General features: G+C 39.7%; 2 protein-coding genes across 3 annotated transcripts in view; both read right to left on the reverse strand.

Annotated features, from left to right (window-relative positions):
- Positions 1–3,829, reverse strand: part of rngtt (RNA guanylyltransferase and 5'-phosphatase) — an 89,099-nt gene extending 85,270 nt beyond the window's left edge. The window contains exons 1-4 of the mRNA XM_031321998.2: positions 3,766–3,829; positions 2,419–2,528; positions 2,221–2,324; positions 2,038–2,126 (exon numbers count right to left, since the gene is read on the reverse strand). Coding sequence (XP_031177858.1) covers positions 2,038–2,126; positions 2,221–2,324; positions 2,419–2,528; positions 3,766–3,829 — 367 coding nt within the window. The remainder of the gene's footprint in view (positions 1–2,037; positions 2,127–2,220; positions 2,325–2,418; positions 2,529–3,765) is intronic.
- A 701-nt stretch (positions 3,830–4,530) lies between these two features.
- On the reverse strand, positions 4,531–26,357 carry LOC116066302 (interleukin-6 receptor subunit beta-like). Of its 2 annotated transcripts, none has more exons than XM_035995496.1 (17): positions 26,182–26,357; positions 26,021–26,078; positions 14,942–15,211; positions 14,714–14,840; positions 14,434–14,612; positions 14,209–14,321; positions 13,068–13,089; positions 12,742–12,903; positions 11,369–11,451; positions 11,028–11,238; positions 10,709–10,873; positions 9,278–9,379; positions 9,044–9,187; positions 8,814–8,948; positions 7,200–7,284; positions 6,933–7,014; positions 4,531–6,067 (listed from the first exon to the last, which is right to left on the reverse strand). In XM_035995496.1, exons 1-17 carry the CDS (start codon positions 26,218–26,220, stop codon positions 5,657–5,659), a joined length of 2,388 nt encoding a protein of 795 aa, XP_035851389.1. In that variant the 5' UTR covers positions 26,221–26,357; the 3' UTR covers positions 4,531–5,656. The 2 variants fall into 2 exon arrangements, with proteins under 2 accessions (XP_035851389.1, XP_035851388.1); XM_035995495.1 differs by having other exon boundaries at positions 12,742–12,901; positions 13,060–13,089.
- Between the last annotated feature and the right edge of the window lie 846 nt (positions 26,358–27,203).

A 27,203-nucleotide genomic window follows, 5' to 3' on the forward strand; every position in this document is an offset into this window, starting at 1 on the left:
ATTGGATCGGTATCGGTATCGACAGATACACAAAGCCCAGGCATCGGTATCGGGACTGAAAAAGTCAGATCGGTGCTTCCCCATCTTAAAGCCTGTTTTAGTGAATCTCAGCTACTTCATTTTACAAATAACGTTATTTAATTACAAAAGTAAATAGTAGTAAGTAAATAATACAATAGAATGGTGTGAGGCCAACATTTAATACTATCATGATTGTTATTACCTGTGTGTGTTCTGTGTTAGTTTTCAGTTACAAAGCATTTAAGGACAGGCTGAACGACCATTTAAAAAGAAATATAGTCACCAGAAATTGTGGAAAACTACACAGCAAAACTATTATTGAGACACAATATTGTCACTGTGAACTCAGCTACAGAGTATGCAAGCACACTTTAGGCAACTCCACAACAAGAAACTCTAAAGTGTTAAGGAAATGTACAAAGAACACAATATAACTTTAGTCTAAAATAAAAGAGCTAATGTAAGGTTTTTAGAAATAAAGGTGCTCCAGGTGCTCGTAGTTAAGATTCAAGGTTTTTGAGGTGTTGCTCAGGCATTAAAAAGGAACACGCCAACTCATTGGGACTTTAGCTTATTCACCGTATCCCCCAGAGTTAGATAAGTCCATACATACCCTTCTCATCTCCGTGCGTGTTGTAACTCTGTCTGACGCCCCCACCGCTAGCCTCGCTTAGCACAGATCATGGAGGTAACCGGTTCCAACTAGCCTACTGCTCCCAATAAGTGACAAAATACCGCCAACATTTTCCTATTTACATGTTGTGATTTGTATAGTCACAGCGTGTACAAATAACAACGTCACATGAGACTCAGCTATCTTCTAACCGTATACATACTGGGAACTATATTCTCAGAAAGGCGAAGCACTGCTACTATGGACTTATCTAAAGTCTCTGGGGGATACGGTGAATAAGCTAAAGTCCCAACAAGTCGGCGTGTTCCTCTAAGATTCATGCTGAGTGGGATAAATGGAAGCTTGAATGTCTAAGGAGTAAAAACTGCGGGGTGGTAAAATCTAAATGAGTTATTGTCAGGGCAAAGCTGTTCCAACCGTCTGAGTAAATTATACACAGTGCAAACTCAATTACTACTACGCCAGCTGTTTTTACACTCCCTGAAATTCTACTTACATGTATCTTCATATACGTCTGTAAGCAGGCGGGATACACATTTCACTTCATGGATTTTAGTCACATTGATATAAGACACACAAAGGGGCTTTCCTTGTTCCGAATGTTTAACTTTTGACATTCTTTTGAAATGAAACTATGTACAACACTAATGTAATCCTTCAATCAAACTTTCAATGAACAATGCTGATTTTCACTATTTGAGTCAGTGCGGATATCAAATCTATTATTTACTACTAAATGAAGGAACTACTAATGAATAATAATAAATATGTACTACTTAACTGGCTGTTAATTAAAGATTAAAAGAGATCATACATGTTTTAAAGAAATAACAGAAGTTCTGCTTTCAATTCTGAAACTTGCTCACACCCCTCGTGAGAAAAAAAATCTTAAACAATCTGGTCCAGTGTAAGTTTTCAAAGCAGGCAGAACTGATCATTTCATCATTTCTAAATATTAAAAAAATTGACAGTTTCAGTTCAATTGCAAATATCAGGAAATTACCGATTATTTAAAGGGAAAAGCTCTGTGTCATTTTTGTGTTGGCAGTGTGTTTAGATGAATGGTGTGTGCGCCTTGCCTCCGTGGCACCAGTACACAGAGAAGCCGTGGTCTAATGAAAATCACGTTTTGCGTCATCCAGCAGAATCCAAGCAGAACACTATTGCTCCGAGCTCTGTGCACTGGCGCCACGGAAGGAAGGCACACAGCAGTCATTTAAACACAGTGCCATGACACAGACATATATTTTCAAGCCTTCAACTTCAAAACATGTTCACAGTCAGATAAACATCTCTGACTATTGAAGAAAACACAAATCATCTCAAAGAAGCATGTAAAGAGTTACTGATTTCCTCTAACTGTTAACATGTGGATTTCTTACCTATTAATTCTGTGGGATTCTTCTCAACGAAGTGTTCACAGAGCCTAATGAACATTGAAGTTGTCTCTTTTGAAGGGCATTCTCCATGGCTAAAAAACAGAATGACACTCGCTTTAGCACACTACCACTGAATAAACTTCAACTGACAATTAGTTGAATTAATGAAAGTGAATTTACACGTACCCTTTACACTGAAGCTTCACGTATTTTATGCCTTCTTTTTCAATGTCGTTGCGGTCGTAAAAACGCGTAGTGTTCGTCAGATCCACAAGCAAACCCATTTTCACCTGAAGAAAGACAACAACAAAAAGACAAGGTGAGACGTGGGTTTTTCAACTTCAAAATGTCACTCCAAACTTCAGTCTTTAAAGAGTTACTTACCTTTAGACTTTTTAAATAGTTAGACAGCATGCTCGGGTGAAACCTGTTCTCCTCTGCAACTTGGTCATCATATCTGGGACCCAACATCGTTTTCATTGGCAGGAATTTACCTATGAGGGAAAATACAAGTAAAGAACCAGTGGTCCTCAGTATAACACCCCCTAGCAAGCTGATGCATTGATTAGTTGGCTTATTAGCCAAAGCTTAATTTTTCTTTACAGGATGATGTTATCCTAATTCTGCAAAGCCCAGTCTAATACACTATAATATTGTGTCAACAGTTGCCATAATTACCACACTTTATGATATCAAATCTAAAAATCAGCAGTTTAATTGCAAATCAGGAGAAACTATGTGTTGTGACTTGTGATTAAATTAAGCATGAAATAGCACACAAATAGTATTTGTTGGCATATCTAAAGTGGTTAATAATATCCAATAAAACTGTCTACTATAGCTAATTTCTTAAAGTAATATGTCTTAAGTGTCACCGCCACCAGCTGTACCTTGAAATGTAAATTCTGTCTACACTACTGCATTCATATAAAGCAAACGTGGGATGGATATAGGTCTGGCAATGCGGGAACCAAGTAAACATGCTGTTACACATGGCTTTAATGGATAACGAACACTAGGTAGAATTATGCAGCACAACGATGCTACAGCCACGGTTTGTTTTGACACGTGATGCTTCGACAGCGAAGCTAGCCAATTTAGCAGCACTTTCCCGATGCACTTTTTCAATCGAAAATAAATTAACGAACCACAGCCCACAAACACAGCTTTTGTTCTGAATTAAATTAGAGCTAATAATCAAAAAGCACGTGTGTCTGCAAAGAAAGAGAGGACATTGACAGTCGGTTAGCCACAGGTGCCAAGTTAGCTAAACAAAGCGCGCCCGAATATAGTGTTTTACCAAACTCCATTCAAAAATATGGCTACCTAAGTTGGTTTTGCTACAACTGGCAAATGTACCTACAGTTTAAACAACGTCTGAGCTTCTGTTGTTTATTAATGTTATCCAGTGAGGTCGGCATCCCCGTTCACACCAACCATCACTTAAATAAATGAAATAACATTCATTTGGACAGCACTGCTCGCCAACGTCACTATGTTGTGATGCTAGCGTTGCAATTTATGTTTGACTGAAACTGGACAGCAATAGCTAAGTCATGCTTGTTATATCAGGACGTTTGTGGAATTTAAAAGCGGATCATAACATATAAGAGAAGACAACCAGTCACGTTTAACCCGCATGTTGTGCAACGAAATTACACTAAGTGGCTGGTAGCAATAGCACTACGTACGTTAAGCTGGTTAATCTCACGGTATATTATCTTTTCGTACCTGCCACAGGTTGTCCTCTTCTGGGACAATTCCGCCATCGAGGAGGGGGTCCGGTGTGTGACATGTTTGGGAGAGGTTTTGTGCAGCCAATCGTTGATAATAACTCAAACCTCGTAATACTAGCTAGCCTGTAGCTTGATGCTCCCTCTCTCAGAAGGCAGTGATCCCCGGTTGTCGTTCACCCAAGCACTGCGGACTCAGGGCCCGTTAGCTACTAATTCAGGAGAATCATCCAACAAGTTTAAGCCCGGTCAACCTTATGACGGGCCGGCAGATAAGTACACGAAACATAGGTTATTACGACTCACGGCTGATTAGCATCTCAAAATGATGTTATCTTTTTATCTGTTTTCCTGAAATCCAGATAGTTAGCAATTAGCTAGCATAACGTCACTCCAGTCACCAAACGATGGTCTGGTTAATGTCTGTAGTTCAGACGACATCCTGCGCAATACTGCCTACTGCTGGTATATACGAGAAAGGACACAAAATTGCAAAATACTTCGTTCCTCCGAAGTCTACCTTTTGAAAAATTTGGACGAGTTGTGGCAAGTCAGTACATTTATCAATTAACATATTGAATCAAAATGGCCCCTTCATTATCAACATGTACTGTTGATTTACCAATTACTATTCTTAAAACCAATGAGAATTACTTATCTGATCTTATTGTTAGCAAAAACACACCCAAACATTGATCATTAAATTGATTACAAGCAGTAACCTACATAAAAACATTTTGTAATCAAACAATAAGACAGCTTGTAAAACACGAAATTTCTGTACTTTATTTCATGCCCATTGTGATTTTTCAGCTTCAGGAATGATATTAAATGCTGCAGTGTCCTTTGTTAAACAAATGTAATAAAAATTAGTCAAATATGTGATAATGCATTAGATTGTCTATAAACAGCTTGTTGAGTGCAGTTCTGAAGCAGTCTGTGCCGCATTTTATACAAAAAGACTATAGTTATACTTACTATACTCAGGCACATTTAAAATGGCTGTAAAACAATACATGTTACACTATTAAGCAGCTTATGTATAGTACATGTCATTGTTGCATTTGAAGCCAATTTGTACAGAAACAAATTGCAATGATTTAAGTTTTCCAGTTTCAAGCAAGCAGTTTACTACAGTTTTAACAAGTGCAGATATTACTGATAACAGACAGGAAGCATATGGCTTATGAGAATATTATAATACATAGCTAATATTATGAATTTTACAGCAAAAGGCAAAATATCATTCTCACCGTTTACATAAATCCTCAGCATGTTATCACTGGACAAACCTGGGCTTTGTGATATAATACAGTCTGCAAACACACATTTGTTTAATGATTTCAACCGCATAATGTGGCCTCCAATTTCATTGCTTTATAAAAAGAAAAACTTCATAAAATGAATGTAGTTTTTATTAAAGTTCTGAATGGTCCACATTTTGGTGTATATGTTGTCACTACTGAACAAAAAATAAATTCCTTTCATAGACTGCATTAAATGATACCAAAAAATGTTGCTAGAGGTATATGCAGTTATCTCCATATATTTAATATCTCTGCAAAAGACATCAAGTTGACTCAATAAAACAGCTACTACACACATTGTTTAGCTATAAATATTACATGTTTGTATCAATAAAGGATAGACAGTCACAAAATGTACATTTATTTACACAAAAACATTGTATTTTATGACTTGGGTTATGAAGTCTGATATAAGTTTACAATCATTCTTCTTTTACTCCACAGTGGGCATATTGCCAAGCAGGATAATGCCACACACAATCATGGAATTCTTTGGCAAACCTAAACCAATTCATTCAGAGCTGACTGACTTCTCTTTACTCTTAGAATGTTGCTATGGTTATGGTTTTGTTTTCATTTCTCTCATCTGCCCTGACCTTGTTCAAACATGTCCAAAGTGACATACACCGTCACCAGTGCTGTCTTTTCTGGCTGTTTCACTGGAAGACGCTTACAATGATTATTGGGTTTTGAGACAGGGCTTTCCACAAAAGTCTGACTTCGATATGGGCTGGTTTCTGAAGGAAGCAGTGCAGTGGAATCATCAGGAGAAGATAGATGCTGTGTCTCAGCATGATTAACTAAGTCTTCATTCTGTTCATCCGGCGCTGGAACCGTGCCTGGGTCAACGTATTCATCTGTCTGGTCACTCATTAGGTTACCATTACAGCTTGTAACTAGTGGAGAGATGGACATTCTCAGAGTTTCTTCTGTGTAAACCTTGTCACAGAGGCTTTCAGTTGGATTGCTGAATGGCTGGAAAGGGCACATTCCCTATGGACATATCCACACATGACACACAAACACACACAGAAAGTCGATTATTTAGGAGATAAACCTTGGTTAGAAAATCATGACAGTGATCTCTCCATTCTCAATTCTCACTCTAATCAAAGACTTCACCATGAAACACTGTTTAACCAGAGGAAAATGACCTCAAAGGTACCATGGAGGGATGGTGTCATTTTTGTTGGGAATTAAATTGTATATAGTCATGAGTTCTGATAGGATTCAAGGCTGTGGCTACCTTTGAGGACACTGTAAATGTATTTTTAATTATTCTTATTACTGACTCAGAAAGCATGTTACATACAAACAGAACGGCAACAGACAACACAAACAAACAAACAAACAAAAATGAATGTAAAAACCAGGATGCCTCTGGACAGTAAATTGTCCTTTTTTTCTGAGAATTTGGGGATTTAGCAAGCAACCTGGGGGGAGTTTACATTCTACAATCAAAGACTCAATATATTTAAAAATATGATTACTTTAAGGCTAATCTGACTTGTAATCCTGGAAGTGCCTAGATGGCTTTAAAATATGTTGAAAAATCACAATTTAAAGTAGGACTGCAACTAACAAATATGTTCATTATTGTCTCAAATAAACAATGTTTTTTTCTGTAAAAAATAAATAAATAGTGAAATACTGTGTATCCATTATAACTGATCAGAGCCAAAGGTGACATTTTCAAATTCATTTTAATCAACTGTTTGTTTCAATTTAAATTTACAGAAAATATAATTTAGCAGACTTTACTTTTTTTGGTGTCTAGATCAAAAGCGGGATAAAGGCCAGTGGGTCATGAATACAAACCACTGCAATTTATTTATACACCACATTTATATGTTTTCACCTCTTGACGACTTGAAGCTGGCCACAACGCCACAGAACTGTTGCCAGGGTTAGGCACCGGCTTCTCCCTGAATTTCTTCCACCTAAAAAGCAGATTATTAGCATCATTAGGACACAATTTTTTTAAGGTTTTCTGGTCATAAATGTGTAGATTAGTCCATGTATGACCACAACATGTAGTACAATATGCCATTTATTACTGCCGACATGGGAATATCCTTGGTTCAGTGTCTTTTATCTGAAATCAATCCCAAAGTTTGAAACTTACTGAACAGCACAGCTTAATCCAAGAGATAACACAAGAAGTATTATGATGCTTCCGCAGACACTGACTGCTGTGATGATCCCTGGACCTACCAAAGAAACAATAAATTATGTTGCAGTAGTTTGTTGATCACGAAAAATGATCACTGATGGGTAAGGCATGTTACTCAGATATTGTTTGAGTAATGTGAGTAATTATGGTGGTGGTTGGAATCTGATGAATCATAGCACATGCAGCTGGTAATATGACACATATTTGACATTTGTGATGTCATCCTGGTTTATAAACCCCAAACAAATATTTATATATAAAACAGTACTTCTATTTTACACAGGCGTCATCTCTGTCTTTGTTTTCTATTTGCTTCTAGTCCCTTATTCTGCCCACATCTCACAGCACTGGAACTCAGCTTGCAGCTGGCATCCAGGAAATTCCAGTTTGTTTGGGTTCCTAGATACTTCCCTCAGTTTGCCACAGGGGAAAATAAACAGTGGCACTACTTTAATGGCCATCACTGCAAACAGAGAACCTATGGATATGGGCCCCAGATAATCTTCTCTCCCTCAAGGCCCTCCATGTCTGTGTGTGGCTCTGATTTCAGGAGCAGGTTGTTGTAGCAGCTGTTGTGAGCCAGATGCGGGTTGGTTTAAACAGGACTATGTCACCTTTCCTGAATAGTGGCTACTGTAGCCACAAGTGACAATTACAGTACAGGATAATGGTAACTGGTGAGACATAACAGTGGTACAACTAGAAAAGAAGAGTCATAGAGTGAACATTAGCCGCTATAAGCTCTGGTTATACCAGAAAAGTAAGGCTGTAGCAGCAAAACCTGAGTGTAATGAACTGAGCAAGGTTGCATTTCATTTGCTTATGAATGTAACTTTTTGTTCATAAGCGGGATGATGTGTTATTCTATCTTTAACAAATGACAGCCTCTCTTGCAGCTGCTGTGAGCACCTCAGCAGCCTGTACCAGACATGCCAAAGCATGCAGGCAACACAAGTGATACATCTGCCAAAATTACCAATGTCGAAAGTGTTTCACTTCTGACTCAAGGCTGATCCAGAAATGCAATGAGTTGTTATTAACAGGTAAACGCCAATTACCCCCAGGCTCTCCCTGACTTTCCACAACAATCTACTCCTGAAGGTAGGCACATTTAGACAATTCCCATGGCCAGAATTTGTTAATTGCATCATGGTACACAGATGTGATGCTGTACTGCCATTGTGCCTAACCTCCATTTCTGAGTGTCTATTCCTTTGGACAGGACAGTTCTATCGGGTGGTGAAGCATTCTTGTTCATGAACATGTTTAGGATGGCAACATTTGCACTGCTTTGTTGTGCCGGTGCCACAGCAGGGGGTGCAAGTGTTGGCCTATGTACCTCTCTTAACCTATAGAGCCTTCAGAGGAAAACGTGTGTAATACAATAGTTATGCATTATACCCCTAGTTTCTTTAGTATTCTTCTCAGCCTGCCGCCAGTCAGTCTGGGCAAGTATGAAAATGTCTGGTCACGCTTATACAGTAGATTCAGTTTAGATGGCTGCAGTTGTGCTCATACAGTAAAACAAGGACTAAAACGTATGTCTTTGCCCTACAGAGTACTTACCAAATCTTTTGGTTTTAAAGCTGTTCTCACTGCTTTTGGTAGTTCCAGTAAGAGCTGTGGCCTTGACATAGACACTGTACTGTGTGTCTGGATTCAGATCTTTCAAATGGCACTCTGTGCCATTGACAGTAACATCTAGAAGAAAATCCATGAATGAAATGACAATGGTAAGAGGAAATAAATATCTTCAACGCATTTGCAAACTTCAAACAAGTCAGAGGTGGACCTACTGAGCTGTGGTCCTCCATCCTGTGTGCGGTAGAAGACGGTGTAGTTAACAGCGGCACCACTGCATGCCTCCTGTGACTTCACATCCCAGCTCACAAGGGCACTTTTGTCATTAGCCTTAACACGGATAGTAACGTTTCCCGGAGCTGTAGGGACGTTTTCGAAATCAGGTTGGTTAAACACACACTATAAAATACTTTTTCAGAATCCTAATAAAACAAATCTGAATGACGTACCTGCCACTCTGGAGCAGATCTGAAGGGCTTGCGTGCCATGACCTGTCTTGTCATCAAAGAGGGGAGTTACTGTAATATTGTATGGCGTCTTATCCAGGAGGTCTGAAAGGAAAGGAAGACTTCTCTGAAAAGCTATTACAGTAAAGTGGCAAGTGATTTAGATTTAATTCTCCTTCTGCTACTGGTCCTGCTTAGCTTTTTAGCCATGTTAGCGACGTAGCTTTAGAGTGGCAACGTCAGGCAGTCCATCACAGACTGAAATATCTCAAAAAACTATTACATGGATTGTCATAATATTCTATTCAGAAATTCATGTTCTGCAGAGAAAAAAAAAGTCTACTGGCTTTAGGGATCCCAGGTTGAAATTTTTGCTTGTTTTTTTAATTATATTTAGGGGGCATTTTGTGCCATTATTGGAAAATACCAGTAGAGAGATGACAGGAAACGAGGGAAAGAGAGATGCAACAATTTTTGGGGGTTTTAGTAAAACAGTTGAATAAAATTGTCATGACATTTTGATCAGACATTGTTGTCATGCAATCCTGAATAGTAATAACTTTGGTGGCACCCTGACTTTTCATTTAGCGCCATCATCAGATCAAAATGTTAATTTGTCCAAATATTTTATACGACGTTCCCATCCGCCTCAGTTGTATTTTGTGCTTACTGTTAATTAACCGCTAAAATGCTAAACTAAGACATGAACTTGGTAAACACAACATGATCTCATGTGAATATAAATAGCACACCACTTTTAAAGTCATATGTCATGACAAGGCATGTTAAGCTTTTCACATGTCATTTAACGCTGTACGTTTTAAACACGTGGTTAGCTTTATGAATTCAAACAAAACTACTTGGTTATGTTTAGGAAAAGATCAAGGTTTGTGTTAAAATAAGTATGTTTTTTACGTAAATTAAGTAATAGTAGTCAGCGTAAATAAGTCAACGTTGACTTTTGGTTTCACATGGGACATGCAGGGAGGGGGGCAAGAAGGGGGGCACGGTGTGGCATCACCCCCCCTGAAATATGATTCCCCCCCAATCCATTGGGCTAAAGTGCTGTCAATCTGACCATTGTGATTTCCATTGGATCAGAGTACTGTAATATGGCTGGATATACAATTTGTTTAAAATGAAAGAAAGCTAAATGAATAATGCATCTCTTGAAAACTCCACATTCAAAATGTAAAATGCATTACAGAGCTGCTTTTAAAAGTTTCCACCAGTGAATCCATTATCTGCCACACCCAGACAATGCAAAATAAGACACTAATTGATCTGATGGTCAAAGTCATAGCCCATAAATCATCATGGGTTCGATGATGACTCAGACTCAATCCACAAAGCTCATTCTATAGATTAATGTTAACACCCATTAAGTGTTTATTCAACATCCATCGAACACGTCGTGCCTGTTTTCTAACCTACTGGACAGTGTTGTGTTAGTGTCGTTGCTCTCCTTCCACTGGTATTGATTTCCATTGTGGGTCCAGTCGATCATGTAACCACTGACAGGCTGAATAGGAGCTTTCCAGCTGACCAGAATAACGCCTTCAAGGGTTGAGGTCTGGATGTCGGTAACTTGAGGGAGGCCTGCCAAGTGAGATCAAGTGAATGGAAGCAAATTGCTTCATACCAAACCACTAACATGCATTAGGGCACAGCATCATCCATTAAAATGAAGCAATATGATCCATAAATTGTGGTTACCCATTAAAAAAGCAAAATCAATAGCATTAAAACTCACTTTCTCCAATGGCTGGAACATACACTGAGTCCATAAACTCAAGCGGGGCTTTATTTTGGACTGTGAGGTGTATTCTGTGTGCATCTTGGTTCACATCGCAAGTCGACTTGCCACATAAAGTATCCGTATAATTTACTCCCATCATGTGTTCCTTGTAGGGAGTCTGTTTGATAGTGTAGGTAAATGTGTCTTGACATGTTGAAGGAATTTCCTGCGGAGACAGTTTGAAGCACTTTAGATCAATAAGTAGGCCTAATGTAAGGAGCATGAATATGAGATTGGAAATGAAGGACGTGAAGTTTTAAAAACATGCTACAGTTTGTAATGAGAGGCTTCCTTACCGTCCACATGGCATGAACTTTTCTAACTCCATTTTTCTCCAGTTCAGCTATCTTTCTCCACAGGCGCAGCTTGACATCCCTCTCTGTAAAGGGTTTAAATATGTACAAAATAATCAGACTGGAATACACTGTATACAGAAATATGATGATGCAGCAACATGATAACTAAGTTAACTAAACAGTATCACTGTTCACACCTGCAATCGAAAGCAAAATGGCCTTGAACTCATGGTAACAGCTGCAAGCAATGTAGGGGTGATAGCACAATTTGTCATTTGTAGGGCTGTCCTCGAGTAAAGAAAGTCTTATTCAACTAACACTGATTGATTAACTGATTCAATCGACAGGTCTGTACAACTGAGTTTCTCTACAAAGAATCATGCATGTACCACGTAAAATCTTGTTTTTACCAAAGATGTGCTCATACGTTTCTTGGAAAAAACTTTCTGCATGAAAAAGCATTAAAAAATGACTGATCGACTAAAGAAAAGAAGGGTCATCTGTCTAGGGTTCTACCAAGAATTCAAGTTTCGCTACAATGTGCAACGTAGTCCTTATTCAGAAATTATAAATCATCAACTCTGTGATAACCTATGAGTCACCAGGCTATTATCAGTTCTCTGGAGTTATTTTTCAGTTTAAATGTGCGTCACACACAGACTCAACCTTTGATTTCGTAGTAAGATATTCACAATCAAGTCCCAACCTGCAACACAGACTGAGAGCCAAAAAATTATGTTTTCTGAATTTCAATCTTCCACTATTTATTCACAAAAGTTTGCAAATGTATATTTTTGGTTTATTTATTTGAAACGAAACTAACAGTAATTTATAAATGGGTGAACTAGATGCACATATTACATCAGAAACACAAACCATCATTCTCTGCCAAGTTCATTATGTATATCTTAGAATCACAGTATATGCAGACATTAAAAAATACACACTGTACTGTATACAAACATATTGTCCAGCAGAGCCAACAAAAGAAGTTCAGGGTCTAACACAACTGTAATTGTATTATTAGCAACCCAAAGCTCCAATATAAAGCGTACATTGTAATTTCCCACTAAAAGCATACGGATGCATTTCTAAGTAAACTCATAAGATATGAACATCTTGAAGATGTATATGAATGTGTGATTCTTGAGCTTCATGAGCACCTGGACCATGAGAGCAGATTAACAGTAGTGCCAAATAATTGTCTTATTGTAGCCAATTCATTCAAATATCATCTACAGGACAAGTACTAGACATAAAATCCAAAACATCAATAATAATGTTAGATATTTTAACGATATTTGTGCATAGGTGATTTAGTAGCCTGCTTTTATCAGTCATGTGGATGCAAGCTGTTTCAACATTGCTCTTACTGTTTAGTTTGGTGGTAAGAACTATCTTCTGGCTCCAGTCGCTCCAGGGGGCCTTGTCTAAAGCACAGCGGACTGAAAATGTGTAGTTACTGCAGGATTCAACTTTTTCAATGGTCACCTTCCCGTGTTCGTTTCCATTTAGAGTCTCATTGAGCACCAACTGGGAAAAACAGAAAGATTTTGATTAGAAACATCCATTCAAATTCTCAGGAAGTCCCAGAGGGTCCAAAGCTGAATACATGATTACCAAGAAAGATTTTAAACAAACAGCTTTGTTTAGTTGAAATGAGACGCTTTGCCAGGAGACGTGTTTCATACCTCTTCTTCTGAAGTTCTTTCATTGACAGCCTGGAACAGAAAGGCAAACAGAAATGGCAATCAGCCATGAAGAGGAATCCAAAAAACAAAACAATAACAGCTGTGTACAACTTTTTACCCTTTTTATTTCCGTTGGGAGAAATAAAGCAAAAGAAATGGTAGTGTTCTGCAAGCTTCAGTTTAACATTCTGTTGCTATAGCAACCCCTCAAAACATCAAGATCGTACCCTTTTTTGGCGGGAATAGCCAACTGAAGATCCTTTGTCAATGCAATTTGATGTGTTTGGATCATAATTTTGACAAGTTTGTACCCATTTATTTCTTGTTTATTGACTAAACTTTTTTTTTTTTAAGACATGGTTAATATTTAATAATATCTAAACCTAGCTATCCATCAGTAACTGTCACCACATCACTGAGCGATTTACCACACTGACAGTGAATATTCACGTAATAAGTGCCTCAAATGTGTTTGTTTTTTCACAACAGCTTTTTTTCTTCTTCTGTTTCTCCCTTTATGCGACAACGCTTTTCTTTCCCCCAAATGGGGGCGCAGCTGCGCTTGATGGCGCGATGCCGGCGATTAGCACTTGATGATGTGATGCCGTTCTGGTCTATGGTGTACTACATTTACTCTCGGCCATTTTATTTTAATGTGTCCAAAATGTATCCACTATATTAAGTGCCCTAAATATTCCACAATGGAATGAAAAAAGTAGCGTCTATTTTGTCCACTACTTTCTGCTAACAATCCCACAATGCACAGCATTTGATAGATGAGAAAATTACAGTTGCATGAATTTACAGCTGTCAGCGATGACCCGAAATGTAAGTATCAGAAATCTCAATTACCTGCTCACTATTGAGTAAACTATTGAGAGTCCATTACATATTGAGGAGCAAATCAGTGACCAAGGGAGTAATTTTGGATTCATCCATTGTTACAAATTGTTGTTTAAAAAAATATATATTTTTAAATGAATTTCTACAATACATTTGCTCTAGCTTGTTGTGGTTTATAGTCATCTTTTTTTTTCTGATGTGGGATCACTATTATTGACATTGTTGCATTTTATTCAATACTGTTTTTACAGTTGCTTTCAGGAAATACTTCAAATGCTGTATTTAGGTGATCAAAGAGGGACGTACCTTGCTGTATTTGACTTGACAGTGACACTTTTGAGATAAACGTGCCCGTCTCCACTCAACCAACAGATCATCAGAGACGGGAGTTACTTTTAACTGCGGAGGTATCATTTTCACTGAGGGAATATGATTATGACAGCACATTAAAATGTAAAAACATACAATGTAAAAACACGAATATATCATTAAGAAGTATATTTTTCCTACAAAAAGTACTTTGTTACTTACATATATCATTTGGGTGAAACGTGTAAGGGTCAGAATCAACTTCCAAATAATCATCAATTTTAGCTCTCACAGTAATATTGTGATCAAACAATTTGAGATTAATTATATTGGTGCAGTTTGTTGAAGAACTCTTGCAGATTTCAAAGGTAGGTTGATTGGTAAGCACTGACGAAGAGGCACTAAAAGAAATACATGTTTTACATTAAGTCCATAAATCAAAAAGACAAAGAATTGTTCCTGCATTAGTTCTTACACAAAAGGAAGAAAATATGACACCCACTTGAGTATGTAGTTTATTTTCTTTGAAGGATTAAAGTGATGCTCCCACTTGCATGTGATCTGGTCTGGTGAACCTTCAGTTGTCTGATCTGTTCCATGCAAAAAGCATGATATTTTGCTGGGTTTTGCTGTGAAAAAAGCAAGTCACTAATGTCATATATGTGATGTTATCGCAGGCATCTACAGCTATATGAACAGTCAGAATATAAGCACCAAATATGCTTCTTACAGTATGTTTTGATGGTGGTGCCTCCAAGGACTTGCTGAGTATTTTCACTGCGGCACAGCAGTGTAGCGCTTTGGTGGGTGAAGTTCCTCAGTGACAGGACTGTGTGTGACGAGTTGATAGTGTTTGACAGGCTTTTATCTACAGGCCTGTTGTTGAGCGTCCAGAAGATTTTGTCATGGACACATGAAGTCTGGCATACTACATCAATATCAGATCTCACTTCAATGTATATATCTTTGGGGACAACGTTGCAGGTGTTCTCATGTTGGCCTGCAGGAAACGGTAATGTTATTTAACGTTTCAAAATGAAAATAAAACTCTAGCTTAACATTTTAGGAAATGTGCTCATTTGCATTCTTGTTGAGAGTTGTATGAAAAGATTGATACCACTCTTGCGTCTGTACAGTATGGCAAAGATGCAGCTGGATAGCTAAGCGTAACACAAAGCATAAATAAGCTGGTTGTGTCCAACAGGAACACAATCCGTGTACCAGCACCAAATTAATTAACCTAGCTGTTTCCCCCTGTTTCCAGTCTTTATGCTAAGCTAAGCTGCTACTGGCCATAGTTTCATATTTAGAGTCCAGACATGAGAGGGGTACCAGTCTTTCCAACTTGGCAAAAAAGTTTAACTATTCCTGTAAGTCCCATTTATTAAATTGTATTAGAAAAAGTAGCATTTACTGAAACTGTGTGATGTTTTACAGCAACAAGACAAATGCACTCTCCACACACACACACACAAAGCTCAAACAGCACAGCAAAACACACATCATATTCACATGCTTTCAGTGTCCAAACAATTGCAATTATTTTATGCTTTCCTGAAAAACTCTATGTAAAGAAATAAACAGGATAAACTCCAAAAAATGTTCACCTCATACCTGCCACAAGTTAAATAATTTAGCGTAAACCATGCCTGTATTCACTGATACTATACAGAAGATGAGGTGTTAGCTGATACTATACTGTATATGCCTACTACTTTTTGTGTTCACATGATGCACAGGTACGTATGTTATTCTACCAACAGTGATACACTCAATATATAGAATTTCAAGCCACAACATCTTTGTGGATGTAATGCCAGCAGCATATGAAACACAATGTTCTCTTAGATGACTTGTTTTGTAATTTGAATAACAAAACATACCACACCACAGCATTGTCGGCTGCTACTACCACTCTCACGTTAATTCCCTCCACTGGAAATACACATTAGGTCACTGCTATCTTCACCCAGTATCCAGCTCAAGACAAAACCTCTCTCAAGAGTAACTGAAAGTCATTCTGGGAAATGTTAAAATCAAACAGAAAATGTATCAAATTTTGTTTTGATGCTCCTGACTGGCATTGCAGAGAGCTTTCACTCCCATGAGCATGCTTTAGTGAGTTGCTGAGGGTGGTAAGAGGTCTTTATTTTGTACAGAATAAAATGTATCCTGTTTACAAATTTAAGATTTGTTCAACTTGAAAAACACCATGGTTTGTCGTAGGGATGCACCGATCCCGGCCCCAAAATCAGATGTCTATAGCCGTTTTCCAACCAAGTAGTTACAGGAACGTAGTTATAGGAAAAGTCCACTTCTAAACAGATCTACTAACTACTCAAAAAAACAAAACTCAAAACCGTTTTTTCCATTTGCATTCGCACTGGCCAAGTGGCCATAGGGACTATAGGAGGGGTAAAGGAGTGATGCAAGCACGGCAACGGTCTTTATAGCGTTAAAATCAGAAAACAAATACACCAAAAAAAGTATGAACTAAATACTAAATCTAATGTATATAGCATATTTGTCATAATATAAATAAGTCTCCCGAAGATAAACGAGTATCTCTCTCTCCCCCGACTCTGCCTGCTGCGTTGTGACCGTGTGTGTGTGTGCAGTGTTGGGCAAGTTACTTCCAAAATGTAATACATTATAGATTACTAGTTACTGTCATTTGAGAGTAATTAGTTATATTACAATATTACTGTCTCTGAATTGTAATGCGTTACACTACTTTTGCATTACTTTTGAGTTACTTTCACCAAAATAACAGGGGAAGTTTGATTTGGCAGCTAGCTTGTGAATTTCACCACCGGATCAATAAAGTCTCGTCTTTATCCACTTTAATACATCATAGATTATTCATATTTTGTATAATTAATATAAATATGCAAAGTAACTAAAGCTATACAAAATAGATAAGTAAAACGTATAAGTAGGAGAAAATGAAAATACTCAATTAAAAGTACAGCATTGTTGTAAAATGTTTGTTTATAGCACTTCAATAAGAAATTCATGTTGTTTAGGTTAAAACACTCTAAAGGAAATGTTCAATTATAGTGTGATTAAAACTCACTATTAACATTATTTACAGTACTTGATTTACAGCTGATTTGTGAAAAGGTAGCCTACACAACCTTATTTAACAGTAATTTAGTTTTACTGCGAACCGTCACAGAATCAGAATCAGAATCAGAAAGGGCTTTATTGCCAAGTACGTTGCACATACGAGGAATTTGTCATGGTGTTGTTGGAGCATGTCACACATACAAATATAAGAAGGATAAAAAGAATATAAACAATATAAGTATAAACATATACACACAGTATGTATTAATAACGATAAAATTAAATTAAATAAATAGTAAAATAAGTTAAACAGTAGTAAAAAGGAACGCTACAGCAGAGTAGGTACAGAGTAGGTACAGAGTAGGTACAGTAGGTACAGAGTATTTACAGTGGGGTGTGGAGAGAGTCAGGATGGATTCCGAGCCTTGTTAATAAGGCTAGTGGCGGAGGGGAAAAAACTGTTTATGTGGCGTGAGGTTTTGGTCCTGATGGACCTCATCCTCCTGCCAGAGGGGAGTGTCTCAAAGAGCTTGTGTCCGGGGTGGGAGGGGTCAGCCACAATCTTTCCAGCACGCTTCAGAGTCCTGGTGGCGTATAGGTCCTGGAGCGGCGGCAGGTTGCAGCCAATCACCTTCTCAGCTGACCGAATGACACGCTGCAGCCTGCCCTTGTTCTTGGCAGTGGCAGCAGCGTACCAGATGGTGATGGAGGATGTGAGGATGGACTCAATGATGGCTGTGTAGAAGTGCACCATCATTGTCTTTGGCAGGTTGAATTTCTTCAGCTGCCGCAGGAAGTACATCCTCTGTTGTGCTTTCTTGACGAGGGAGCTGATGTTCAGCTCCCACTTGAGGTCTTGGGAGATGGTAGTTCCCAGGAAGTGGAAAGACTCCACAGTGTCAATTGTGGAGCCACAAAGGGTGATGGGGGCAGGTGAGGCTGGGTTCTTTCTGAAGTCCACAACCATCTCCACTGTCTTTAGAGCGTTGAGCTCTAGGTTGTTTTGCTTGCACCAGGTCACCAGGTGGTCAGCCTCCCACCTGTAGGCGGACTCGTCTCCATCAGAGATGAGTCCGATGAGGGAGGTGTCGTCCGCAAACTTCAGAAGCTTGACGGACTGGTGACTGGAGGTGCAGCTGTTGGTGTACAGGGAGAAGAGCAGAGGAGAAAGAACGCAGCCCTGGGGGGATCCGGTGCTGATGGTCTGTGAGTCGGAGACGTGTTTCCCCAGCTTCACATGCTGCTTCCTGTCAGACAGGAAGTCAGTGATCCACCTGCAGGTGGAGTCAGGCACACCAAGCTGGGAGAGTTTCTCCTGAAGCAGAGCCGGGATGATGGTGTTGAAGGCAGAGCTGAAGTCCACAAACAGGATCCTGGCGTAGGTTCCTGCGGAGTCCAGGTGCCGGAGGATGTAGTGGAGGGCCAAATTGACTGCATCGTCTACAGACGTATTGGCTCTGTAGGCAAACTGCAGGGGGTCCAGGAGGGGGTTGGTGATGGCTTTGAGGTGTGAAAGCACAAGGCGCTCAAAGGACTTCATAACCACAGAGGTCAGGGCGACGGGTCTGAAGTCATTAAGTCCTGTGGTCCTTGGCTTCTTGGGGACAGGGATTATGGTTGAGGTCTTGAAGCAGGCTGGCACGTGACATGTTTCCAGTGAGGTGTTAAAAATGTCTGTGAACACTGGAGACAGCTGGTCAGCGCAGTGCTTCAAGCTGGATGGGGAGACAGCATCCGGTCCAGCAGCTTTCCTGGGATTCTGTCTCCTAAAGAGTCTGTTGACGTCCCTCTCGTGAATGGAGAGAGTCGTCACTGAGGTGGGAGGGGGGGTGGAGGTGGAGGGGACCTTTAAGGAGGGCATTGGTGGGGGGGCCCAGGACCCTGCTGAGGTGGGTGAGGTGGAGGTGATGCACAGTGGCTGTAGCTGTAGGGAGGTGTCGTGGGGGATGGTGTCAGGACTGTCCTTTTGTCTTTCAAATCGACAGTAGTACTCGTTCAGGTCGTTGGCTAGGTGTCGGTCATTGAAGGAGTGGGGGGTTTTAGGCTTGTAGTTGGTGATCTGCCTAAATCCTTTCCAGATAGTCGCAGAGTCATTAGCTGAGAACTGGCGTTGGAGCTTCTCAGAGTACCGTCGTTTAGCCTCCTTCACTGCCTTGTTAAACTTGTACTTCGACTCTTTAAATCTGTCTTTGTCCCCACTCCTGAACGAGTCTTCCTTAGCCAGCCTTAACCTTCTGAGTTTGGCTGTGAACCAGGGTTTGTCATTGTTGTAACTCACCCTGGTGATTGATGGAACACAGCAGTCCTCACAGAAGCTGATGTATGACGTCACAGCCTCTGTGTACTCATCCAGACTGTTGGTAGCAGTCCTGAACACATCCCAGTCAGTACAATCCAAACACGACTGGAGATCCTCCACAGCCTCACTGGTCCACTTCCTTGATGTCCTCGCTACAGGTTTGCAGAGCTTTAGTTTCTGCCTGTAGGCGGGGATCAGGTGGACCATGACGTGGTCAGAGTGCCCCAGTGCAGCACGGGGGACGGCGTGATAAGCATCCCTGACTGTGGTGTAACAGTGATCCAGAATGTTCTCCTCTCTGGTCGGGCATTTAATATGTTGTCTGTATTTAGGGAGTTCATGAGTGAGGTTCCCTTTATTAAAGTCACCAAGGACAATAACTAGGGAGTCCGGGTTGGTCCGCTCCACACACAGTATCTGGTCGGCAAGCATGCGCTGCACGTTGGCCTGCGGTGAGATGTAAACACCGACCAGAATGAATGAATGGAACTCACGGGGTGAATAAAAAGGCTTACAGTTTATGGTGAAATACTCCAGGTCAGGAGAACAATGCTGCTGGATCACTGTCACGTCGTTGCACCAACCGCTGTTGATGTAGAAACAGATTCCTCCACCTTTAGTTTTGCCAGAGAGGTCCGTGTCTCTGTCCGCTCTGAAAAGCTGGAAGCCTGCCAGCTGCAGAGCAGAGTCCGGTATTATTCCACAGAGCCACGTCTCCGTGAAGCACAAAACAGCAGATGAAGAAAAGTCCCTGTTTCCCCCCAACAGCAGTTGTAATTCCTCCACTTTGTTGGGCAGAGAACGTACATTAGAGAGGAATATTCCAGGTAACGGTGTGCGTGATCCTCGCTGGCGGAGACGCACCAGCGCACCGGCCCGTTTCCCTCTCCTCCGGCGTTTCGCTGCGTGAGCAAAGGTGAGCGCACCTTTGACCAGAATGTCCAAAATTTCCAGTGAAGGGAGAAGAAAAGTGGGAAATAAGTCTGATGGTGTTGTTGCCCTGAAGTTCACGAGCTCTTCACTTGTGAATGAGATACGGAAGGGAAGTGGAAGAAGGAAGTGCTTTTATTTTGAAGTAGGCTACACGGAAGTTGTCTGTTGTGTAGCCTACTCTTGCTAGCTTACTGAGATGCAACATGTCCATCAGGCTCAAGTTGTTCACTTTCTTGTTTGTAAAACTGCAACATATTGAACAGTAAATGGTCACAGTAAAAGACAAGCGTTTTTGGTCGTCATTCGAAGCCATTCCACTACAGGCATAGTTACTCTCCACGGCTGATAAAATGCAATGATATTTACGTGTAGCAAGCCTCAACATTAATTCCCGACATGTTTATATCTGTCAGCCGCTGACGTACCGTCACCTGTTGGGACATACATGCTGTCCGTACCGTCTCTGGTTCTGGCTCTGACCACGGGAACAGAAACAGGACAGCTCACTTCAACGCAGCGTAATAACTCCTGAAAATAATATCCATCTCGCAAATGTATTTGTCTCTGCAGTCATCTCAACCATCGAATACAGCGACAGGAAAATAATACGGCTTTTTTTTTTGTTGGTGAATTCTTAAAAAAAACAATGCACCACTAAATGTTGCGTTAAAATGCGTTGTAACTCGCGTTACTGAGATTGTAACGAGTATAATATTACCGAAATTTAATTAGTAATGCGTTATATTACTGCGTTACAGCAAAAAGGAATACATTACTGTAATTGCGTTACTTTTGTAACGCGTTACTCCCAACACTGTGTGTGTGTGTGTGTGTGTGACTGTGTGTGTGAGTGACGGCTGACCTGCCAGTTTTGTCAAGCCCGCAGGGCACGCTTGTGGAGTTTAACTCCGAAAAGACACTTAACCACAGGTTCCCGTTAATCTTATGATGGACATGTGTTGTGATATTTAAACGAACGAACCGTCAACGGCAAAATAAAAGCCTCTTATTAACAAGAGTGGTCTGAGAGACCTCCAGCTTACAGCGGGGTCTCTGAGCATGACTGGCTGAGCGACGAGCTAGCAGCCGGGGCAGGCGCCTGCTGGCTGTCGCCTCACTTCATGGAGCTTCTCAACTCCAAACTTTGAGGCAAATTGTCAATTCGGCATCAATTTTCGCAAGACTGCCTATATTTGAAATCTAAACAGTTGGTTTCTCACCTAAAACGTTGTCAGAAGTGAATTTAGTGATGAATAAGATGGCAAAAATGTTAAAATTGTCCCGTTGTTGATGTGTCTGTACCGGAAACCCGACCCTCGTTGACCTAGGTTCCTATGCTGAAAAGGGAAAAGGGAAAAGACCCTGCCCTGAAGTAGGAGCTGAAAGAGTTACAGGAACTGCAGCCAGAGGAACTTAAAAATCCCCAAAGTGGTCCAGTCGGAACACGAGAAAAAAAGGGTTCTAGGAACTGCAAAAATCCCTCCGGTCGGAAAGCGGCTATAATGACTTGACCGATCCACATTGAATACAGTTTCTTTGTCAATGTGATAAAATTCAGTTTCACCTCTCTGGCCTTCATGTTGCTCTGGTTTGTTTTTTGTTTGATAACCTAATATTAGCCAGGTGATATCTGGTAGCCTCTGAATCTCTGACATCTCAGATTTGTTCAGCGATTCAAAAATGAATGAAGAGGGATTTGCGGGTGTCTCTCTGACTTGAAAGCCGCTGGATTCGTAAGACTTCTCCTCCTCCTGACTTGTGTATCATCTATTAAGACTTTCTCAAGGGGAATGTACACAGAGTAATATACTGGTATTATATTCCACACATGCACTCAAATTAGAGTCATCCATGGTGGTGGCAAAGGTGGTGTGTATTTTGTAATGTGTCTTTCTGTTTCCAAATACGGTAAACTGATACAACATCCTCTCTAGCATCCTTCCAGTTTTTTTTTAGACCAATTACTTCACTTGTGACTGCATCTTTTCTTCCATTCTTCCCTTGCGTTCTTAAAAACAGACCGGCCAACAACAAAGTGCAGTAAAAAAGTCCAAATCTACATGCATAACGAGTTAGTTCGTTGGTTGGTTGGTAACTAACCTTGATGACTCAACACTTCCTGTTGCTGCTTCACAAACGGTTCAGGTGGAAATCTTTTCATCTGAAGCAACTACAGGAAGACTTCAGTTTGGATTATGGCTATATTAGCACTGCAAGAGACTTTATTATAGCTACAGCAAAAAAGCCCATTAGAAAACTATTAAGGTTCCTTCAAAACAGGAATATAGGCTACAAACAAAAGCCACTCATACACTACATAGAAGAGTCACAGAGCTAAACATCCGTTTTTCTGGAAAAAATAATATCTAGGGATTTAGTTAGATCCAAAAGGTTGTTTTAAAAAAACCTAACAGCATTTGTAAGATATTTCCAGAATTCTTGAATACTCTTCTAAAAAAAATTTGGATGGTGGATCTCAAAAAGGATACTTTGCTGATCTAAATCCAGCTCTGTGTCATCTTTGTGTGGGCAGTGTTTAGATGAAGGTGTGTGGCTTCCCTCCGCCGGATCAGCCGGATGATGCAAAACAACGACCTCAGCTGCTCTGAGATCTGTGCACTAGTGCCACGGAGGGAAACCACACACCGTTCATCTGCACACACTGCCCACTCTGCCACAACACGGAGCTGGATTTAAATCAGCAAAATCACTCTAAAAGCACCATTAAAAATATTTGGCTAGTTTCAACTAGTTTGATATTCATGACATAATTTTGTACATCACAAGAACATAATAAATTAGTTATTGTGTTTGAAAATGAAACAATGAATCTAAGTTTGGTTCATGTTGTACAAAATGTTCCAGGAGATATGTAATTTCCAGCAAGTAGGATAACAGGTTAAAAATCTTTTCTTATCATCAACAGTTTTTGCCCTTTTTTTTTACTTCACACCTGCAGTTCAATTAATTTGCTTGTGACAAAGAGAAAACACTTTACATTGTTGCCTTTTAGTTCTGGTCAGGTTCATGTTCATCCTGACTTTTTACAAGCGCACCAAGAGGAGGAAACATGAAGTTATACGGACTGACAGTTGATTGGACAGTTTTGGTTATTGTCATCCTGCATCAGGACCCATGTGGGAAAATCACATTCTGACTGAGAGCAGGTCATGCACCATTTTAATGCTTCTTATGTGTATATTCTTGGTGTTACTAAGAGCTCATGAAGAAATAAAACAGAGTTTGATTGACAGCTTTCACACTAGCCCAGACCAACTGTACTTATCACACCAGGGTTCGTTTAAACCTAAACAAACAGGGTTAGATGTGAAAGCTCCTTTGAAGATTCTGGAAATATCATATAACAGCATGCGTTGATTCTCTGATGCTGTTCTGACTCTACCCAATGTAAACGCCAATCAGCTTGCTCTGAATACAATGGAGGTGAGTACATTTTTGCTGGGGTTACACAGCAGTAGCTGAGTCCGTAGGGACTTTGCTCGGCTTGGTCGCCAGTTCAAGTCCCCGTACTGACCACGTCTCCACCTCCTGGGCACCGAACCTCCCAACTGCTCAGGGCTCCTGTTCATGGGCAGCCCCCTCACTCTGACATCTCTCCATTAATGCATGTATATAGTATAAGGTCCTGTTTGTGCATATGTGTGTGTATTTCTAGTCTGTGTGTAATGTGTAACAAGTTACAACACAGTGTAAAAATGTAATTTCCCCCCTGGGCTTTCTTTTTTCTACAACCGTGCACAAACTATAAGGCGTCATCATTAGTGAGGTGACGGCAATGTGTATACGTTCAAAAGTTGTTTTAGTCGTGCGAGAGAAAACTCAGATTGGACAGATAGTCTAGCTAGCTGTCTGGATTTACCCTGAAGAGTCCATACTCCTCATAAATCCACCGGAGTCTAAAATTACAAGACAAAGAAAGTGGAAGGAAACGGACATCGGCGAAAAGACATGCATCCGGCGGAATTTCCTACGGCACCGGAGCAATCCCGGAAGTGGAACGTCGTGGATATAGACTATGCGATTGCAAACCGCTCATTGGCCAAATTCCAGTACAAAATATTCGTATCTGAATTATGCACAATGCATTTCCACAACTATTCGTATACTGTTATAATATTAATATTTAGACTAATTTTATCACGGATAAAGTTGATTCAAAACTACTACCATCCCACTACAGCTGAGGCTCTTATTCACTTGGCTGTGCAGATGATCCACAAATAAACTGGTCTTCAAATGGTGTGCTCACCTTCGATCTGTGTGGTTTATCTTTGGATGAAAATGACTCAAGAAAACCTCTGCAGCTGAACTTGGGGTCCAGCAGGTTGTTGTGCTTTTCTTCAATACTCAGGAGAGTCATTTGACCCTCAAATACTACAAGTCTCTTTTGACTTTGAGGAGCTAATTTCAACAAATGTATTTCCCCGGATGCTTAATCTATAATCATATATCATAATTGAATAACAATCTGAATCTGTAAAGTAACTAGTAACTACAGCTGTCAAATAAATGTAGTGGGTGTAAAAACTACAACATTTCCCTCAGAGATGTAGTGGAGTAGAAGTACAACGTAGCATTGAATAGAAACACTTAAATAAAGTAAAATGTACCGTACAGTATTTGAGTTAAGGTACTTAGTTACTTTCAGCACCTGACTATATTACTTTATGTTCATATATGGTAGTAGACTTTTAGACACCTAAAACAATTAGTATTGTATGTTCAAGCCATACCTGTGTTAATATGAGAATAAGAAGTACTATAATATTTAAATGTCAAACAAATATTGCTCGAAACCTAATAAGTGATGTTTGTGGTTATTCTACTGTAAGTATTCTTGACTAAGAAATACGACCTGTGATTTAAATAGTATAAAAAATAGATTTTGATGCAGTTGATGATGTAGGCTAGATGAACAGTGTTTAGTCTTGGACTAAAAGCCCATCTGTAACTGTGAATAATAAGGATAATTTAAAATGCTAATTGGATGAAAGGATTTTTTTTTGATTTGATTTGATTTATTTTGGATTTGACAAACAACATAATCCAAAGGATAGCATGTTAAAGTGTTTACACTTATTTCCAACATGGTCCTTGGTGTTAAAACATGCAACACATCACAAAGACCTATTTCAGGTCAAAGACAACAACATATAATACAGATCATACAAGATTTAAAAGCATTCCAAAATCAGAGAATCATAAATCACATAAAATAATCAGTCTACTCTAATTAAACAATATCGGCTACTCTATTCTAATATTATATATATTATATTATGACTAGTAAATAATTTCTAGTTCAATTTAATACTGATTTTTATTGACCCCAATTAACTTGAGTGAACATTGTTATGAAACCAAAACAAAACAAGCCGTTCACATACATCCCAGAACATTCTCTGAGCAGTCAGCTGCTCTGCATTTTAATATTACGCTTTAACTTTCACAAGAAATATCAAATAGGCCTATAAGAGGTTTACTTACCTTTACAAATGGAGGGGATTACACCCAGCATCAATATGACTAGAAAGAAATACATTTCCTTTATTCCATTACCAGAAAGAAAGAAAATCGCCTTTTAAAATACCGTCAGAGCTGTGAGACATTCAGCATGCGCAAGATCAAATAATTAAAACCGTCATCACTGTCTGATAATGTCGACTGTCCCCTACACTGCACCGCATTGTCTCACTAACTTTGTTTTTCAGCCATCAAGTAACAGGAACTGAAGCCAGCCCTGAAATAAACGGGAAGTATTACCCAACTGGAAAAGACAGCGAGCAAAGAGGAAGTTAAGTAGGCTAACTTGACCGCCTCTTTACTCTTTACACCTTATTAATAGCTGCCTGTTTATTCGCGTAGCAACGTGACAGTGTTTAGACAACTCCGCTTGTAATGCACTGGGGTGACTCAGTTAAAACAACTATTGTAACTTTTCCCACTTTGGTCCCCCTACAGGTTGTCTCATTGGAACTACAGCTGCAGCTAAAAGTTCACGACTGCCAAACAATAAATCCTAATTTTCTCACGCATATTTGGCTGCACTAGAGTTCCAAGAAGAGAGTTTGTAGCCTAGATAAAAAGTATACAAACATATGATTAAGACCGAAAGCAATTCTACCAAGACAATTAATGTCAAGAATGAAAGGCAAGCTCTTCATTTAGTAATGTTGAGCGATCATTTCCTGAAGGAAAATTATTTTAAAAAAATACTTTATTTGGTACACCGTATATAGCCCATATATCGTGCTGTCACAACCAAAGGTGAACGAACTAACTCAGAACCATCATAAATGCATTGCATGCAAAGGGCTACAAAGAGGAAAAGTGTCAGCAAGTGTCAGCAAACTCATGCCACACAATTACATGTCAAAAGCCCCTCACCATGGAGTCACCTGTTACAAGAAGAAGTCGAAAGGGCAGTTCCCAAGCAACAATTGAATTGTTTTCAATGCATTAACTGCTGTGATGCCTTTGCCATCATCTGCGCTTGCTTGTTTGTGCTTGCTCCAATTGTGTGCCACGTTTGTAGGCTATGTCTTAGGCTACTCCCTTTTGCTTAGGCCTGCTGTAATTATAAATGTAATGTAATTTATTTTAATTCTTTAAACATTGTATTTTATGATGCCTATTGACAACGGGCCGGTGACTACAGGTGGAAATTAGC

Source organism: Sander lucioperca, chromosome 19, assembly GCF_008315115.2.
Source record: "Sander lucioperca isolate FBNREF2018 chromosome 19, SLUC_FBN_1.2, whole genome shotgun sequence".
Classification (NCBI taxonomy): domain Eukaryota; kingdom Metazoa; phylum Chordata; class Actinopteri; order Perciformes; family Percidae; genus Sander; species Sander lucioperca.